Here is a 19,692-nt window from a genome sequence, read left to right as displayed (position 1 = left end):
CACTCAGGGTTATACTTTTCCCAGGATATTTGTTAATTCTGGTCTTTTTTAATTCTCTCTTGTTCCTGTGCAAGTAGTTTGGTTATTTATCTAACGTTTTGAAATGGGTCTTTGGTAAATGTATTTGCCAGCCTCGAAATATTATTTTTTTGTATACGGATAGCAATGCTCTTTTTTTCTATTAGTACCCTTGTGCCATGTAACTACATCGATGCTTGAATTTAATGGGAGAGCAACTTATTGATGAGTTTTACAAAAAAAAAACATTAGAAGCTTCTTCATACACATTATTTGTGGATTATTTAATCATTAGGCTAACGTACATATCAATAATTAACATTCAAGAATTTCTTGTGTTCATGATGCTAAAAAGGAAATGCGCGTCACTTACCTTTTCGCGAACACCTGGTGTCATCACTATTTGATAGTGATTCATAAACATATGTTCATGATATAATCTAAATCGTATGACTCTGCTTTTGACAGGGATTTCTTGTGAATATAGAAAGGGATAAAGGGATTTATCACCGTGTTTAAATATTTTACTGCACGTCAGTCAGGCTGTTTATTTAAAAAAAACATACATAAACTCTGGAATGCAGTTATTTGTTCATGTTTAACACAAGCGAAATCGTTCTAACTGTTATAAAATACAATGTCTTGTCGTTCCAATCAATTGTTGGGTAACCCTTTCAGAGACAGAGAAAATAGTGTTTTGAAGCGCTAACTGAGGGAAATATTCTGTCATTAACAAATATCCCAGCTGGTATCTTATTTTTTATACGGAGAGCTGAGAAGAATCCCTATTACTAGATTACCAATAGAAAAGGTGTGGTGGGAAAATATACCACGGGAAGACAGAATTTGTAGTCACTGTAATAAACATGACGAATACCACCATCTACTAATATGTCCTTTTCTGCATAACTTGCGTAAGTTCTATACTCAAAAGAAGTATTTTACAGGACCTAGTGCGATATTACTTGATATTTTACTAAATACTGGAAGTTTATCAGGACAAAGAAAACTAGCACAGTTTGTAAAAGAAATCCTCAAGATGTTTAACTCAATGTATGAGTCTGTTGAGTTAAACGTATAGTTGACGCACGTCTGTCTCATGCCTCGTGTCACCACAAATCTCCATTTGTACCTTCAATATGTCATAGCTATGACCTTGAAGCGAAATAAACGTTTGTTGTTGTTGTTGTTGTTGTTGTTGTTGTATTCATATTAAATAACATCAAAGTAAGGTTCATATAAACTGCATTCCCGTGTTGTGTTGTTCTAGTTATTTGCAGAGGCTTTCTTAACTTACACCCCTCCGGTAAATGGTGCATTGCCAGCTGAGAATGAAGCTGATCTCAGTTTACTGTTAGATGTTTTACATACTTGGTGTTGCACAAATAAGATAGAGATCCATAAGGAAAAGTCTAAAATTGTCCATTTTAGAAACCCGTCTGTCATACAGACGAAGCATGTTTTTAATGTCGGAAATATGATTTTAGACATTGCTGCTAAGTATAATCATCTTGGTCTACTGTTCACAGACCACTTAGATTTTACTGCAATGGCACGTGCAGCAGCGAAGTCTGCTGATAGGGCTTTGGGCCTGTTGATATCCAAAGTTAAGACAATAGGCGGTATGCATTTCCAAACCTATTCCAAATTGTACGATAGTATGGTGTGGTCTGTTCTTGACTACGGGGCGGCTATCTGGGGTAATTATGATGTCAGCAATAAATGCTGTACACCATAGAGCCATTACATTTTATTTGGGACTCGGCAAATACGCCCCTAACGTCGCTGTAAATGGGGACATGGGATGGATACCGCCTGTTGTCAGACAGTGGAAAAGTGTAGCAAGACAATGGTGTCGCCTTAAGAATATGTCTAGTAGGTTAAACAAACACGTGTTTAACTGGGCTGATAGATACGATGTAAATGGTTGTAAAAATTGGAATGGTAAGGTAAAAAAGAAGTTTACTTATATGGATTTAGGATATCTATTAAATGCTACAGGTTTTATTAATAAATTTTCTGTTTGTACACAGGTGGAACAATGGTGAATGAATGAATATGTTACCCGTTGGGGTGATATGTTAAGAAAGGAAGAGGGGCGAAATGGGCTTAATAAACTGAGAATGTACCGATGTTACAAACAAGTATATAGACAGAATACTATGTTTCAAATAAGATGCCCAGAAACTATAGATCGGCACTAGCCAAGTTTAGATGTGGCGTGGCTCCTATTCGAGTGGAAACCGGTCGGTACGAAGGTGTACCTGTCAATAATAGAAAATGTTTTCACTGTAATGACAGCGTAGAAGACGAGGTCAATGTTTTGTTTCACTGCGTATTATATGACGATATCAGGGCAACTCTTTTGAATGAATGCATAGCTAAATCTTATAATGTTTTAGATATACCTGATATCGACAAACTTTGTTTAACTTTCAGTGACTCCAGTGTGCGTTTTATACTTGCCAAAGTCTGCTTTTTAATTCTTAATCGTAGAAAACATCTTTTATATGGATAACTTTTTACTATATCATCTTCATATCATTTATGTATAAATTCTGTGATAATTTGTCTCTCGTAATTCCATTGAATGGTTCTGTACATTCTATCTATGTCAAGTTGTACAAAGCTGTTTTATGTGTGTACAGGAGTGAGACGTTAATAAACTATTGTCTGTCTGTCTGTCTGTCTGCACAGCTGGTAATAAATTAATCGTTATAATGCCATAATGATTGCTGATGGAACAGTAGAAATGGAAGGCCGAGATTGTTGCGTCCTTTATATACCCATCATTCACCAAAATGACGGCAGTAGATTAAACTAATCGTATCGTTTAAAGCAAATTAATAACTTTATGTAAAATAATATCACGATTAACACGATATAACGCACGATTACATGTTGCTTAAACCTACCACATAAACATGATATATAATCATAAGATATATATTTACTTTTTTCACTTACTAAGCATTCACCAGGTGAAGGAGCAAGAAGTAGTTCTGAAACGTCGTGACAAAGAATAAAAGAAGTTGCTATCCATAAAAAGTGTCATGTATTCATGTTCTCCCAACTTCTAAATGCCTATCGAAGACTTCTACCCACACCTTTTAAAACAAAAGGAAACAATTCAGACCAGACGAGCTCAATCTGCTTCATAGACAAAGACCATGATGGCGACTCTAGCTTGACATAAAGTCATATCACACTTGGGGATTAACGACGGGCCGATGTCTCACGTAATTGGTGGACAACGATAAGGGGTGGGACTAACTTTATCAAAACTTCTCCAATGTTTGTTTTCTACCCGCCGCATAGGGCCAATCCATGTCAATCATCAATCAGGATTTCAGCCGTGTATCATCGCCCTGAGAGATCTCACACGAATTTCGCGAAATTGGAATTGTTGAATCCCAGTTATTCATATCTACGGACACCGCTGTTCACATGTTTGGGAAATTTTTTTGATTCACCGTGTGTTTTGAGAGAGTAGCAGACGACAAGCTCACTGGCACGTGCTTGTGGTGTTGCAGACGACAATGTTTTGAGTGAGGCGTGCCAAGCAGACGACAGTTGGTGACGGAGGTGAAACGCAGAACTCACTGTCATGATTTCAAATTTTGGATTATTTCTCAAGAGGAAGAGTATAAACATCATTTAGAGTCAGAACATCAGAAAACAGATGCTATAGCAGACTCATCTGTCAATTTAGCCGTCAGACGACCATTTTGCGTTGCAGAATAGCGTGTTTATAACCGATGAAGCAGAAGACACCATAACATCCGTATGGTTGTCAGGTCAGCGACAACGTCACTTTTAGACGTCTCAAAGATGTTCATGAAGCACCTGCACTGGGTGAATTCAAGGTGTATTTAAAATTTCAATTGTAACGACATAAATATAGGCAGTTTAAAACAATATCTGGAATAGGAGCAGGGTACTTTCTGTGAAAAATCCTGAGCAAGCCAGAATTCATTTTCATGAATTTCTAGAGAAAAGGCTAAAGAAAACGCTAGCTGTTCCACTCTAGAATGGACGCCTTAAACACGGTGTTGCCGGATGGACTCTATGACCTTGGGTCTCAAGGATACCACACATATCCCCCGGGATCGACCCTTTGGTCCCCAAGAGTGGATTCCTACCCTCAACAGGACATGCCTCCCCACCCCCGTCTGTCTGAGGCCAGGGATATACCAGGAGAACGACCCCCAGAAGTGCCTGACCACGCAACAGGTAAGACATGTGAACTGTCAAACGTTAGACAGCATTGGGGTAGCCTAGTAGTTAAAGCGTTTCCTCGTATATATTACTAAAAACGTCATCAAAACTAACTCACTCACTCTAGATTACAGTACATGTATCTAGTACCGGTTACAATGATAACAATTCAAAGCGGCGTTAAACCCAACCCTCTGAAAGGCTAGGCTCGGGTCAACTGACACTTTTAACAAAGTTGAATGTCATTCTGAACCCATTTTTTTTTTATCTAACTTAAGTTAAGTATGTATCTATGATTACCCTCAATACACACAGCTAGTAAATTCATTTGTCGAAAGGACGAGGTATGGGAATGTCACTTTTTGTCCTACAACCCTACTGTCCTAAGAAGTGGGCAAAACTATTAGACATTGTTATGAAAGTTATCAAATATCATATGCATGAGAGATAGGCTTTGTTCATTTCATCTATTGCGACTGACTGACTGAGTATGGTTTTACGCCGCTTTTAGCAATATTCCAGCAATATCACGGCGGGGGACACCAGAAATGGGCTTCACACATTGTACCCATGTCGGGAATCGAACCCGGGTCTTTGGCGTGACGAGCGAACGCTTAAACCACTAGGCTACCCGACCGCCCCTCATCTATTGCGTGTTTGGGACGTGTGACTACAGTAAATGCACACGTACGGTTAACTCATGTCAAAGAGACTGGTTTTAGAGGTTTTCAATCTGTGTGTTTCTACTATTTGAACACCTGTCTTCGACCTGAGCCGCTTTTCATAGGAGCTGTAGATATAAACAGTACAAACATTGGGCCAACAATTCATATTGGGTCAAAAATTGTTAAATAATTTGGTGAAAGTTTACAATTCGGAAATTTTCTCAAATTTTAGTCACATATATGTGTTCTTGAGGATGTCAGGAGCTCAAATCGTGCAAGTATAAAACACAAAAAGGTTCTTATGATCAGTTATAAAAGTCTCGTGCCAATATTTTAATTATTTCAGTAGTTTAAAAACTTAATAGGCCCATACACTATCTCGTCCTTGAATGACAACGTCTAAAGCGAACCCGGACATGGGTACCGGGTCATGGGGCATAGTCACCTTTTAAACTATGTATCTTGGTGGTCTTAATCACATTAATGTCTTTGGTATGTATACTGCTCAAAAGAACTTAAAGAACTCCAGATTGTTTTCATATTACTATGCATGTTGTAAATCTGCCTTGACATAAGCTTAAGAACACAGATGACAGAATAACGATAGTACTATGAAACTTCCTTAACTTCTATTGAGTAGTATATTTAGAGGATAGATACTACATCCGGCTCCTTTATCAGAGGATAACTAGAAAGGACAATGTGTAGCCTCGTTGTGCACAGAAGACGTTGAAGTCTCCGATCACGACAGCGATGAAACTGTGTGATATGTGAATTCACAGTCGTATCTACATCAGATGTGCTTGTACTTGTATCTACGAAACAAACAAAACTGTCATCAATATGTCATCAATATCAATATGTGAATGAAAACATATTTCCTCTAATCCACGAAAGCAGTATTGTAACTAGTTGGTGTTGTTTATCGCCGCACTCAGGACAGTAAATCATCGCACGACCAACAAACTTCTGGGGAACAAGTTTACCTCGTATTCCTCACCGAGTATTACCGCTTGCCAAGTTAGGACAGTAGATGCACCACTGGGCCAATCCAACTGAAATTGTCATATGATAAAGCGTGTGACGCTGTGTGTCCTTTTCCCGAACTTACTTGTACACTTCCTTTGAACTTATCGACAACGGGATTATGGGATCACTTATTTATCGATTGTAATAAATGTATACCCCGAACAATAATTCCTGCTTTATGGAACATATACAGTTGATCATATCACTGAAAATGTATGGCTGATATGAATACAAATCGGCACAACAGTTACAATGGCTGATGTCGGAAACGGTTCAGGAACGTTGTATTCCACCAACGGTGATACAAAAGACTACATAAAATATATCATTACAAATTTAAAATCAAAATATGTAAAATGACAGCAACAATGGTATGTTCCTTATATTGTTCTTTGTCTGAGTCTTGATAAAAAAAGAAGCTATTTAAGCCATTCCTTGTTACTACAAGACACCTGGTGTCATCACTGACCTTCAATGATCCATTTATATACTTTTCACCGTTATTTTGCCTTCACACCCGATGGCATCTGTTTCGGGGTATACTTGAGACTGACTGTTCTCTGGCGTTGACGTTGTATTATGCCATTCCTACCGAGTTCTCATATTTAAAGATACCGTTACAATTTTTATCCCAATGCCTGCTCTTCAGTGCATATTCATTTTCATGATTTATTGATATTAACGGGTATATAGAAACTTCTAAAGAAAGACAGGTTCTATGGATGAACAACTTCTTTATTACAATTAGTGCGACGTTTCGGTGTAGATCCTAACACCTTTAACAAGCAAGTGGTTCTAATATAACAATGCCACCAAACTTATAATGGTGCAGTCTATAAACAAATACAAACCAGATAAAATGGTTAGCAAGTGTGTGAGTTAAGTGTGGATAAGAATTTATGGATGAACAACTTCTTTATTACAATTAAGACAACGTTTCGGTGTAGGTTCTAACACTTGATTTCTTGATAATGGTGTTAGGATCTACACCGAAACGTCGCACTAATTGTAATAAAGAAGTTGTTCATCCATAGAACTTGTCTTTCTTCATCACACCAACTTCTAAATGCCACTGAAAGAAGAGAAAGTTCTAACATGTAATATAGTCATTGTCGACATGATTTGACCAACTAACACGCGCTTTAAAGTATTATTATTATGCTGTGATTGCACGTATTGACCTGAATCAAATAATTTTCCTACATTCAATTACATGTACGTAAATTAATGACACCCACTATTTACACCAGCTGATACATCCCTATGTATGCGTTCTACCCATAGATATAGCAACCGAGGCATTCCATAACGGTACTATATACAGTAACATCCTGTTAATACCGACGGTAGTGTTATGAAATTATCCGGATTTATGAATGCGGAATTAACGAATCTTAACGCCACCTTGTGTAAAGGCAAGCGGTTGTAAAGTAATCACCTTCATCTGAGATTGCTGGATTAACAGGGTCCGGGTTAATGCGACTTCACTATGTACAGTCTACTTAATAATTTATCATTCATATACATTTCTCATTTCCTCCACTATTGGCTTTTAACGCCCAATAGAATCTTTTTCGCCACTGTGCGATTATTTTAAACGAAACATTAAACCCCATTTCACCTCATCATAACTCATTTGATAATCAAGACTGATTATTCCCTGTGATCATTATTATTATCATCATAATTTACACTCTTTAACTCAAAGGTGTTATAATTAACGATGAAGCTTTTATTTATAAAGTGAAATAACTTATTATATCGACATACTTTCGCCATATTTTTCAATTATTTCATTAAATACGATGGTCAAAATAAACTGTTGGCTGCTTAGGCGTTTGACTCAATTTTTAAACATCTCGTATTTAGTTGTAAAGAAAATAGTATCTGAAAGAATTACTACACTGCATGACCGGGTCAGGAACACCGTGACTTTATCGTGAAGGGAGTCACTCCTAGGCTCATTGTCGGAAACCAAACATACTGTTTACCTTTAACTACTTGAATGTCAGAATGATAAATCATATGTAAACTTGGTGACATATTTAGCCCCAATAGCAGACCATTGCTCACAATGCTGCCGGCGGTCGTTCAATAACGATTGAGAACCAAACTGTTTTGGAATACAAATATAATGTGTTAATGATGTATTCGAGGCTAGTGTTAAAAAGAGAAGAAACAACTCATTCTATTACATATTCGTATACAGTGAAAATGATTTAACAAAAACGTAATACATGCATACCCTTTTTAGTAGTTCATCATTATACAAAATATATAGTGAAATATATGTAGATAACGATGATTGTTGTTCTACGTTTTATCTATAAGCATCTTATTAAAATAAGTATACATAGTAAATAATGTCTAAAAATCTGGGAAATCTGGGAAATCTGTCAAAACCGAAGTACGAGATAATTAGATAAAAAATGAGAAATTATCTTAAGTTTTCAAAGCTTATTGTACCAACAAAATATTTGAAAACATTGAACAACATCCCCTCAACATCATCCTCTCTTTGGAACAATCTACCCATCCCCAGCGTGCCGATGTCAAGCTTTATGTATATACAGCGCTATGAACAATAACCTGTGACTAGATATTGATAGCGTTATTAAATAACATATTATTAAGTGTAGAACTCTGAATAAACAGTGATCTATATAAACCAAACCCTATCTGAAGAGACCGTATTTTCGCCCGTCTCTACACAATATTAACTTACATTAATTCGTCATTACCTCTGACTTTTCTTGATTATTACACACACTTATAGAAAAACACCCGGAAATCCCCTCATGGGATATCGGGTATCAAGTAATTGGAAATAAAGAAATCCCACAGACTCCGTGTCTGGGGAAAAGACCGGCCAAGTGTGGTATAAACCGCAGTGTCTACGTTAGTTCCGGGGCCCTGTAGGATCCCCTTCTGATGCTCTACGACAAGTGTTCATTGCTAAGAATTAGGATGTGATGACAATGAGAGTGCTATTGACACCCCTGTCGTAAATAGTGGACATTTCAGCTTACCTGGAGGGGTGAGAAGATTGGTAATGGAGTGGGCGGAGAAGTTTAAGTTCGAGGGGAGAGGGTAGGACAGGGGTCTCCTGCGAAAGGGCACGATTGAAATAATAGCCACAATAAACATGTTTTTTGGGAAAACATATTTTTTTATTTTATCAACTGTTTTGTTTTTTTTCGATGTTTTGGGCCAGTTTGAAACTGCCCCTGTGTTCAAGAGGAATTAAAAATGAAAGATATAAAATCCGATATAATTCTTCTTGCCCTGGTATGTTCCGAATGCCAAATAATAATAACTTTCCATAATCATACGACATCTGTACTAAAAGATGAGCTCATTGTACGATTCCGAATATATCTTAAGAATTTGTTTATGAATTACTATCAAATAGTGATGATACCATGTGTTCTTGACAAGCTTGACACTGCCCCATCGGTGGTACCCGTCACAAACACATGCAAAGGCAAGTCAATTGTTCACCCGAACAAACCTCTGAACAAACACATGAAACACCTCAAACAACACATTTTGGGAACAATGTTTAAACATTATTTGACTTGTATTTTGTTTGTTTACTTGATTAAGGAAACATGAGACATTATTTAGATATTGTTGTAAAATTGAGACTACCGCGGTCAAGTGGCTACTGTAACGGTACTTATATATGTAAAAGTTATATTAATGTGAGAAAGTACGGCTAAATGTGTATATGTGCACAGCGTTGTGGCTAAATATCCCGATATTGATAGCCGTATGAGCCAAGTACGACTCACGACTGTCATTCGTGCAGAAATTCTGTATTCCAAAGCACTGTAATTTTAAATAAAATGTATTTTTATTTTTTCTGTTATAGTTTAAATGTTTTAGTTCTCATCAGTTTTAGATAAGACATTTTCTCATTTATAGACCTTGTTTATATGAAGTGTTTGAATTCGCACTATTAGGAGTGAGTGAGTTGGGTTTAACGCCGCTTTTAACAGTATTCCGATTACATCACGGCGTGTCAGCTTAATGTGGGAGGAAAGCCCGAAGTGATGCAGGTCTCAGACGTTTACCACTTCGGTGAAACCCACGAGCACGGGTATGGTGCTGACAAACATAGAAACATAATCGGGGCGACCCAGGATTCGAACCCACAATCATAGGTTTCTGGCGTGCCAAAGGGACGCAACTCTGCACATCGAATCGCGGCGCCTTAGACGACCGGGCCACCTGTGCCCCCTACTATTACGAACACCATAACAATTTTGTTAAACAAATATATCATTACTCTTGCCAACTGTTACCATTCCACAGAAAATAATCGCGCATACTTAATTATAAGGTATGTTACATTTCAAGTGAGACATCAATCACACACGAAGAGGTTTTCGAGAATAAAATATTGTTTTATTATTCATGCTGATTATCGGATGAAGCGTTTTAGAAGACGGGGAGTGTGAAGTTTTTCTTTCGAAAAAGGGGAAAATGGGTGCATTTATAAAACAAAACTGCAAGCACATGTTTCGGGAAACAATTTGCGTTTGTTAGCCAGGAATGAGGCCAATAGTTATATTGTTGTGACGTGTGCCACCGGTGGGACAGGATACGCTCACCTTTTCGCGAACACCTGGTGTTCGTCACTGATGGAGACGCATAAACGCATTCTTATGATGTAGTGAGTATGGTTTTACGCCGCTGTTAGCAATATTCCAGCAATATCACGGCGGGGGACACCACAAATGGGCTTCACGCATTGTACCCATGTCAGGAATCGAACCCGGGTCTTCGGAGCGACGAGCGAACGCTTTACCCACTAGGCTACCCGACCGCCCTCAGGAAGGTACAGAGGACATAGATATATTATTATTATGGAAATGTTTTGTCACATTATTATACATGGACATGATTAGTATGCTTATAAGGTGAGGTGAAAATGGGCTTAACGTTATTCAAGATTATTGCCCTTATTTATGTATCTCACGTGTCTGTGTATGTGCGTGCGTGCATGTGTGCGTGCATGTGTGCGTGCGTGCGTGTGGGCGGGCGTGCAGGAGGGCGGACGTGCGTGTGTGTGTCTTTTAGTACTAATCGGGACTAATGCCGGTTTTACCGCTAGCCCTCTGAGATACCATGCCACAGTTTGACATGAATACTCCATTAAGACACAGTGTACTAACACCGAGCCGACCAGTCCCTTTCTTTTCACTTATTCTAGATGCCCACCAACACGTATCATCATTCAACTCTTTTGTTAGTACGCGACCAGGGGATCGAACCACCGACCTTCCGCTCTCCCAACAGACACTCTATCCTCTAGACCACGGCGTGACTCGAGATGAAATCATCTCATCAAAGAACAGAACCGCGTATTTCATGATTGTAGCGATTAAGTTATCACGAGTTTGATAATAGAAATATTACGCAACCACCGAGACTAACAAATATTTACCATGTCTCAGCCACGAATGCTAAGTTGACAAAGCTTATACAATTCGTTATCACTAGTCCAAACTGTGTACTCACCTCATTAGCGTGGTGACAGGTGTTAGTTCATCAATCGAGTTGTAAGGAAAGACATTAAGTCAGTCGATTGTTTAATGACTTGCAATAATTAATTTATAGACATATTATTCATGACAGGAGCAATGCGTCACGTGACATCAGTTTAATCGATGCATATCACACGTTTTGATATACTCAATCTGAAACTAGCATTACGCAATGATTATTGAGCTGTTTATTTTTTTATAATTGACATATATTAATATTTAAAACCTTCACAGTATGTAATCGTTTTCGTCGTGACATGATATTACGTTGGACGATTGCGTATTCGTTAAACACATGTTAATATAATAACATGTAAATAATGTCTCAAATACCCTGTCACACAAGAAGCCAACACAAGTGACCAAAAAGAAAATTATTAACATTCAAAACAAGTTATTAGTGAGCCTTTAATGCAATCGGAACACACCAGGGAGAAGGAAAAATATATCTTGGTTTTTTTTATAGTTATTACTTTTTTTCACATTTGTTTTGGAAACAGGTAAAGTTAGAGTTTAGTTATATAAATAAGAATTAAAATGCATTTATCGATCGTATGTGAGGAAATGGGTATCTGTTCATCTTTCAGACTTAAACTGATAGAATTTTGTTTTGATATATATTAAAAAAACCATGCGACTGAAAATCGTATGCCTGAAGCACATGTAGTTATTACAACGGTCAACTTATCAGTTACATTCCGATCGCATTCTCATCTCCCCGGGGAGTATCCACTTGTTAGTTCAAGGTGTATATCATTAACAACGTGATATCAGGCCACTGATACAAGTACATGTACAATACCATCGATTGACTGTAAAAATGCTAATAAAAATTTCAACGGCTTATTAATACGCAATCCTTCTGAACCCGGAGAATATAATAATCTAATGATTGTATTTGTATGCTACTCTCGAAGTATCTACGGTTGTTCAGGGAGTTGGGTATACAGACACTATAACGACACAGAGTCCGTATGATATTTTCTCCTGGCAACTAGCAAGTGCCTCAAGGGGCGGTCCTCTAGTCTCGGTGGTTGCCGAGGTGTGGACCAGGGACACACAGTTCATATAATGCGCTGAATATCATGGCTTGTGTGGAGCTCATGATATGCTCATTTAGACAAAGAGAAATTCACCGTGAGTCTATATATGTAGATTGGTGCCCTATGGTGTCAGTGTGAACATGATAAGTAAAGATCTGTGAAGTGTGTGGTTGTGTTGGAAGGTGACAACTGGCGGTTTTCTTTGAGGAGTGTGATAGGCGGAAAAAGATCAAAGAACCCCGGAATCGTTCAAAGAATTAGGGAAACTTTTATCGCTTGTATTTAGGTTTTCAATTAAAGTACTTTCATTTTGAGAACATCTGTTTTAGACAATTAATCTTTATTAATTTTTATCAAGAATTATAGGTCTCGTGGACGAGAGATCATTTATTGGTCATAGAGACGATATCATTTGTGCACGTACTTTGACTTTATACAGGTACTTTTTCTAAGGAAGATAGCAAGTTCTTGCAAGACTGGCGTATAGTTTAATTTCAAAAGCAGAATGAATTTGGTTGATGGTTGGGTACACATTGTAACTGAGGAAATGTCATTTTGGTATTCTTTTCTTATAATACGTGCAAACCAACAGAATGTAATTTTGTATTTGTATGTTAGAGTATACCCTTGTCATATTATGATGTGATTTCTTTAAATTTAATTGCTAAAAACAATTTAAAAGAAACGATGACTTACGTTATCGGAAACTGATATTACTTCCGGGACTCGTACTATATGTTTCTTAACATCAAACAAACACTTACTTCTTTTGCAAATTGTGTCAGTGACATGTTTACCCTTTTCGGGAACACCTACTGTCATCACTGATTTTCAGTGATCCATTCATATATTTTTTACCGCTATTTTGCATTTTAAGCCCAATTAAATCTGTTTCTGACAATAATTTAGACTAGTTATACTCTGGTGTTGACGTTTTATATTAAACAAAAGCTTTTTATTTCGTATCGATATACATATCTTCTATAATTATACATGACTTAGATCTTTGACATGACTGAGTCATAAAAACCCGTGACAATTGAATTTGCTATCATATTTAATCAGACAATGGGGTGTATTAAGCAAACCCTTATCTGTAGTTTCACGTCATTCTTCTCTCCATACGTGACATAGGAGCCAGTGAGCTCGTTCATTAACTTATACAGCATTATCTTGTCAAATCTAAGTCTACTAGTAAGACATATGGGCCAAGACGTCTACCCTGCAGTACACATAGGCACGAAAACGTTTATGCTGTGATGTAAATCAGCCGGGATTAATGGACAATCCTCACTTGTCAGCTCATTTCTTGTGGGAATCATGGGGGAAGACTTACCCCAATGTAGTCTCATCTTACTGTTGATTCATATTCCAGTCATATTTATAGTTCTTGGGAATTATCATTCCGTCTTTGTGATGAAAGTTGATATTAACGGAATGGAACTTTAGTACACTTCCACCACTTTCAGTAATGGAAGCGGGGCATGGATGTCAGAAATATATACATAGTATAATTCATACATAGATGTGTATGTATAATCTATCACATATAATATGGTTTACACGAGACAGATGTAAGTAATAGAGTTTTAATGTTTGGGGTAGGATTAAGATGTACTTAGTATCAGTACGCGCGTTTCCTAACTTTCTTATCAATCCGATGGTTGTTGCTGAATAGCATATACACTCCATGATATTGAGTTTTTAAAATAGATGTTGTAGCGTGAGATACTTGCGTCTTTCTGTTTCAAATGATTGAACACATCAAAAGATTCACATCCAGTGCTGTTGTTTTAACAACATTACAGATTCAATGAAAATGTATATATTTTATCATCTCCCTGTTTCGTCCATTTGTAATGCGCCAAGTCCAACTAAGTGAATATTTGGATCAGTGGGCAATCAGTGTCATTCTCAGCTTCCTGGGAATCATACAAACCACTGATCATAAATGTTGTACCGTACATTAACCATAGGTTGGGATCGACTATATATTTCAAGCAATAGGATACATATATCGTTTATGGGATATACTTAAGATGTACGTATGGTGCAGGTCTCATTACTTTAAATTAAAAACAACATTTAAAAACAAATTTGCTAAAAGTCAATTTTTCAATGAACACAACATGGTAACATATTTATACTTTCGAATTCATTTTTCTTTTGAATATTTTCGATTAAGATTAATGTTGACATGTAACTGTCCGTTAACAATGGTTAATGTTTGTGTTTGTTAAATGCTTTCAATTGAGTTATCCAAAGCTGAACATATATTTTTGTATTATCGATGGTTCCATTGTTTAAAAAAAAAATACCATGATGAAAAATGTTTGCATGTAACGTCTATTAACAATGTAGTGTTCCGGTGTTTGTCAAATGCTTTCAGTTGAGTTATTGAAAGTTAAATATTTATTATATTGTTAAAAGCTCCATTACTGAGTATGTAATCCAAGCATTACGTCTATTTAACGCTAATCAATGACTCAGCGCGTTCACAGATGGTGCAGACGTTACGTTATCTCTCGCTGAAATAACTGAGGGTCCTTCAGTGTCTGAAGAGGGGAGAAAGTAAACACGAGACTGTCGTCAGCCGCGCCAGCTAACAGTTCCGCCAGCGTCGTGCACGGCAGGACGACACCACACTGACTGCAAAGTGCTGCGTGGTCGTGGAATTGCATTTGACTGTAGCGAACATTTGTATGACTTGTCATTAAAGCAAGTTATCAGTTATGTGTTTCTTAAAGACGTGCCTTGCTATATAGTCCGGTGTCTACGGGGTTCCGTGTACAGGTCACACATCAGGCGATGCTATTAAAGCACATGGGGGCGGAGAGTAGGTGGATGGGTGACCCTGTTCTAGGGCCTCGGTCCTATCCCACACTGAAACACAGGTTACGTGTGGTGTCTCCTTAGGCAAATGACTCGTGACACTTAGCAGTGAACGGGTACCCGGTACATGAGGCTGCTTTTGAGTTGCATACTATCCTGGGAGATGAAAAGGAAATTGATTGAAATTCGATTGATCCATTCACCTAGATGTAGGGAAATTAGCATGCATCAGTAGGTGGATTATCATCACCATTATCCTCGTATTATCATCAGCTCAGGGCCCTTGTCCCTCTACACGCAGCCCAGGAAGCGCTGCCTCGTCAAACCCACTCAGAACTTTTCGGAGAATGTGAAGACTCCCCAACAGTGCAGCCTTCTGCATTACCCGGATTGTCAGAAGGGCTGTATTCCTGGTAGCAAACCCGGGTACTCTCCCGATGTCAGTCAACAGATTGGGAGGTACCAAACCTAAGGCCTGGATACGTCTGAGGCTGTATACGGGCCCATTCCAAAGAATTTTGTATTCATCATTTTCCATGACGCCCTCTACATATTCCGGGTCGTACCATGGATGGACCTCTGTGTCAAAACCACAAGACGGTAATAAAGAGATCTATTATTATATAACAAATAATACGTAACAATACGTAACAAAATAAACTGCTGAAAAACGGGCAAAAGAAAGTGTACAAGATTGTCGTCTCTGTCATTGAAAGTTGAAAGTATTGATTTAATTATGATTATTTTACCACCATTCATTCCCACAACAGCTTAACGCTTAAAAAGTAATCTGATACTGGATAATGTTGTGTAAAAGGAATTGCAACCACATGACCCCGACCATGTTTGAAATGTTGCAACTTTGTACCCACATTTATCGATTTCAAAGATAAGATGTCTAAGATACCCATTAGCAGTTGTGTATTATGCAATGTATTTACGTTTTATTTCAAATTATATCATTAAAAACTACAACCACATAGGCGTATTCTAAGCGCACTACAGCTATTTTTTATGTTATATCGATAACTCAATTGAAAGTCAAACATGATAAAATCAACGGAGAGGTATAGCTTTTTTTAGCTCCTCAGTGTACGAGTTTTAGAGAATGTGGCATTGAAAGTCCAAATCAATGCTTTTAGCATTATGTATCTTTTCCATCAGTGGTTTTATCGCGGTTACTAGAAGTTATTTCCCAAACTGTCATCACCACGTTCAATCACGTATTATGTTTATCCAGCAGTGTACAGGGATATTTTTTTCGGGTGTGGAATTAGTTTAAGTTTAGCTTTGTAAGCAAAATAATAAAAACAAATAAAAGTGGTGTTCATGTGATTATCCTGAAACTCAATACTAACTATACATTTTGTAATGCTCTGGCCTACTGAGATACCATGCTGCAGTTTAACATGAATACCTCACTCAGACACAGTATACTGACTCCGAGTCAACCAGTCCTTGTTTTAGACCCTTAATGCCGAGCTCCAGGCAGGGTAACAACAAGTACCATGTTTTAACGTCCTTCCCCTCTCCGGGTGGATGCTCTACCACAAGACCACGGACTGGGTCTAGTAGTAGTAGTAGTAGTAGTAGTAGTAGTAGTAGTAGTAGTAGTTATAATAACAATAATATTAACAATAATGAATGATTATGTCGCTACATTTGGCGTTGTTAGAATACTGCTAAACTCCCAAACACTGACTTATAAGAATATAAATACGACAAACGAAACAACAGAGAGCCAGCAACACGAACCGTTTGAAGATAACATTTATTCAGAGAACGATATGAACACAAAACCTCCATTCCCACAAATGTCCCTCATCTGGCGTCCCTCTCACAGAGATCTGGCCTCGCGATAAGACACAGCCAGCCCGCTGTCTCCCCCATCCCTTGTGTTTGAGGAGCACTCCAGACCCTCTCTCTTCCCATACCAGAGATGTTTCAGCCCCTTCAGGCCAGAGGCTGGACTTCTCGGCGTGTCACAGTGCTGATAAATGTATTGATAGTGTGACTCATTTAGTGTCGCTTCCCACTGTAAGACTCTTTGCCTATCAGGAGCCCATTTGGGACGAAATATGCTGAATTGTTGTAATTGTTCTTTGTTCGAAAGGAAACTGGATAGTAACTTGCGTGATTTGAGACAATATAAAAGCTGCATTCTGAATGTATATGGATCCGGATTTAAAAGCAATGTAAAAGACATTTAATATCATTCTTGATCACATCAACCTTCTTATCCTTGGGAGGACGTGAATTTGGGTTCAAATATCGTCTGATAAATGTGCCATAACGTTGCTAAGGAAGCGCCGCCGTTGCTATGTTATCTCAGTGTTGATGTATTTAGAAAACGTCATTGTTTCTTCTGACGTAATTTTCCGTTAGATTCGATCTGATTATGACCCTTGGTTTGTCAGCACCACACCCATGATGATGAGTTCCGTCAGTTGCTAACGTCCACGACCGCATCACTTTGGTCTCCCCTCCTACATCATGCTGACATGGACCGCCTCCGTGGTCTAGTGGTAGAGCGAGAGGTCGGGGGTTCGATACCCGGCTGCGTCATACCAAAAGACGTTAAAAGATGGTACTTGTTGTTACCCTGCCTGACACTAGGCATTAAGAGGCTTAAACAAGGACTGGTCGGCTCTGAGTCACCATACCGTTTCTGAATGGGATATTCATGTAAAACTGCGGCATGGTATCTCAGTAGAGCTAGCACTATAAAATCGGCATTAGTCCGGACTAGTACAAGCAGCCACACACACATACGTGCATGCATGTCGCTATATAAGTGCAATAATCATGAACGCGACGTTAAACCAAATTTCATCTCTCTCACCTCGTGTATGAAATACTGTTCAATTCTCAACCCTTTCTCTACTCTGGCGTACTTTTTACTGTCAATTGGAAGTCATTTCTTCCCAGGTCGCCTTGTTCCTCCTTATCTGTGAATACATATTTTAGTAACACGTGTTTTCTGTTAGTCGGGAAATGAAACGAGGTTGGGTTTAACCCACGTACGTCAAAGGAGCCCAACTCACAGAAAGGAAATAATAATTTAAGTGAGCTCGATGAAGTAGGAAATCAACACCATTCTGTCTGACATTTATGTCTCACGGCTATTGACATTACCATAACATTGTACATATTCAACCGTGAAGATCCGGGGTAGAATAGGTCTTCAGCAACCCATGCGTGTCGTAAAAGGCGACTATGCTTGTCGTAAGCGGCGTCTAACGGGATCAGGTGGTCAGGCTCGCTGACTTGGTTGATGCATGTCATCGATCCCAATTGGGTAGATTGATGTTCGTGATGTCAATCACTGGATTGTCTGGTCCAGATTCGATTATTTACTATTTACAGACCGCCGTCATACAGCTGGAATATTGCTGAGTGCAGCGTTAAACAAAACCATACAAACATATTCAGTATCGCAACAGGCCAAACATATAAAAATTTAGTAACATGTTTAATAGAGAAAAGGCGGTGTTTTCTGATCAATTATAATGAAATCCTGTAAGTCCTCTGTTTATACCTCAATACTTCTAAACGCTATAACTTATTCAATTACAGTAAACTACGTTTATAACGAACACGCTCATAACGAACTGACGGATATACCGAACTGTTTTTTGGTCCTGTCCATTTGCTGTATATGTGTTGTAAATATGCTTATAACGAACTACGGTTATAACGAACTAAATATAGTGGTCCCTTTGAGTTCGTTATAACCGTAGTTTACTGTATGCTGTTTTCAAACGCCGCCATACGCGAGCTAAAACACAATAAAGGTCCGTGCTACTCTGCGCATCAACTACAATTGCCTGATATTGAAGCGACGATAGAAACCGCAAGGCAAGGCACATGTTGCACGGGGATGTTGCCAGTGAATCTGGGTGCTATCAAGCGAGAAACATTAATTTGTGTGCGATGTTATCAAGGCGCTGGTCGACTTTCTTCATGCTGGAGCCAGGACGTGGCTTGATGGGTTATAAATAACGACTACACCGTAAAGCGGCCCCATGTAATTACGGATGGGACGGACTCATTAAACAACAATAAAGTATTAACCATGAACATATATTGTAGGGAAGATTTTTGTATGGATGTATTTGGTGACTAGTAACCCGATATGGCCTTGGCGGATCCAGAGGATAGGTTCAGGGGGACACACACACCTTTTTGAAAACCAATGTACTATAAGGAAGATAATTTATGGATGTCAACTTCTTTATTATGAGGAACACAACGTTTCGGAGTATAAAAAATATATACATGCTTATTCATTCTTCAGACGAAGGAGTAAGCATATACTCCGAAACGTTGTGTTCC

At 38.3% G+C, this 19,692-nt stretch overlaps 1 protein-coding gene across 1 annotated transcript in view; it reads left to right on the top strand.

The window, feature by feature from the left end:
- The first annotated feature begins 3,370 nt into the window (after positions 1 to 3,370).
- The window catches only part of LOC124143948 (DNA-binding protein RFX6-like), a 52,117-nt gene continuing 35,795 nt past the window's right edge, over positions 3,371 to 19,692 (top strand). The window contains exon 1 of the mRNA XM_048386672.1: positions 3,371 to 4,251. Within this exon, the coding sequence (XP_048242629.1) occupies positions 4,050 to 4,251 (202 nt within the window). The 5' untranslated portion in view covers positions 3,371 to 4,049. The remainder of the gene's footprint in view (positions 4,252 to 19,692) is intronic.

The sequence above is a fragment of the Haliotis rufescens genome, unplaced genomic scaffold (assembly GCF_023055435.1).
Source record: "Haliotis rufescens isolate VD_foot unplaced genomic scaffold, xgHalRufe1.0.p SCAF_6, whole genome shotgun sequence".
NCBI lineage: Eukaryota > Metazoa > Mollusca > Gastropoda > Lepetellida > Haliotidae > Haliotis > Haliotis rufescens.
The sequence above is the reverse complement of the archived record's forward strand: the minus strand, read 5'-3'. Positions and strand labels throughout refer to the sequence as shown.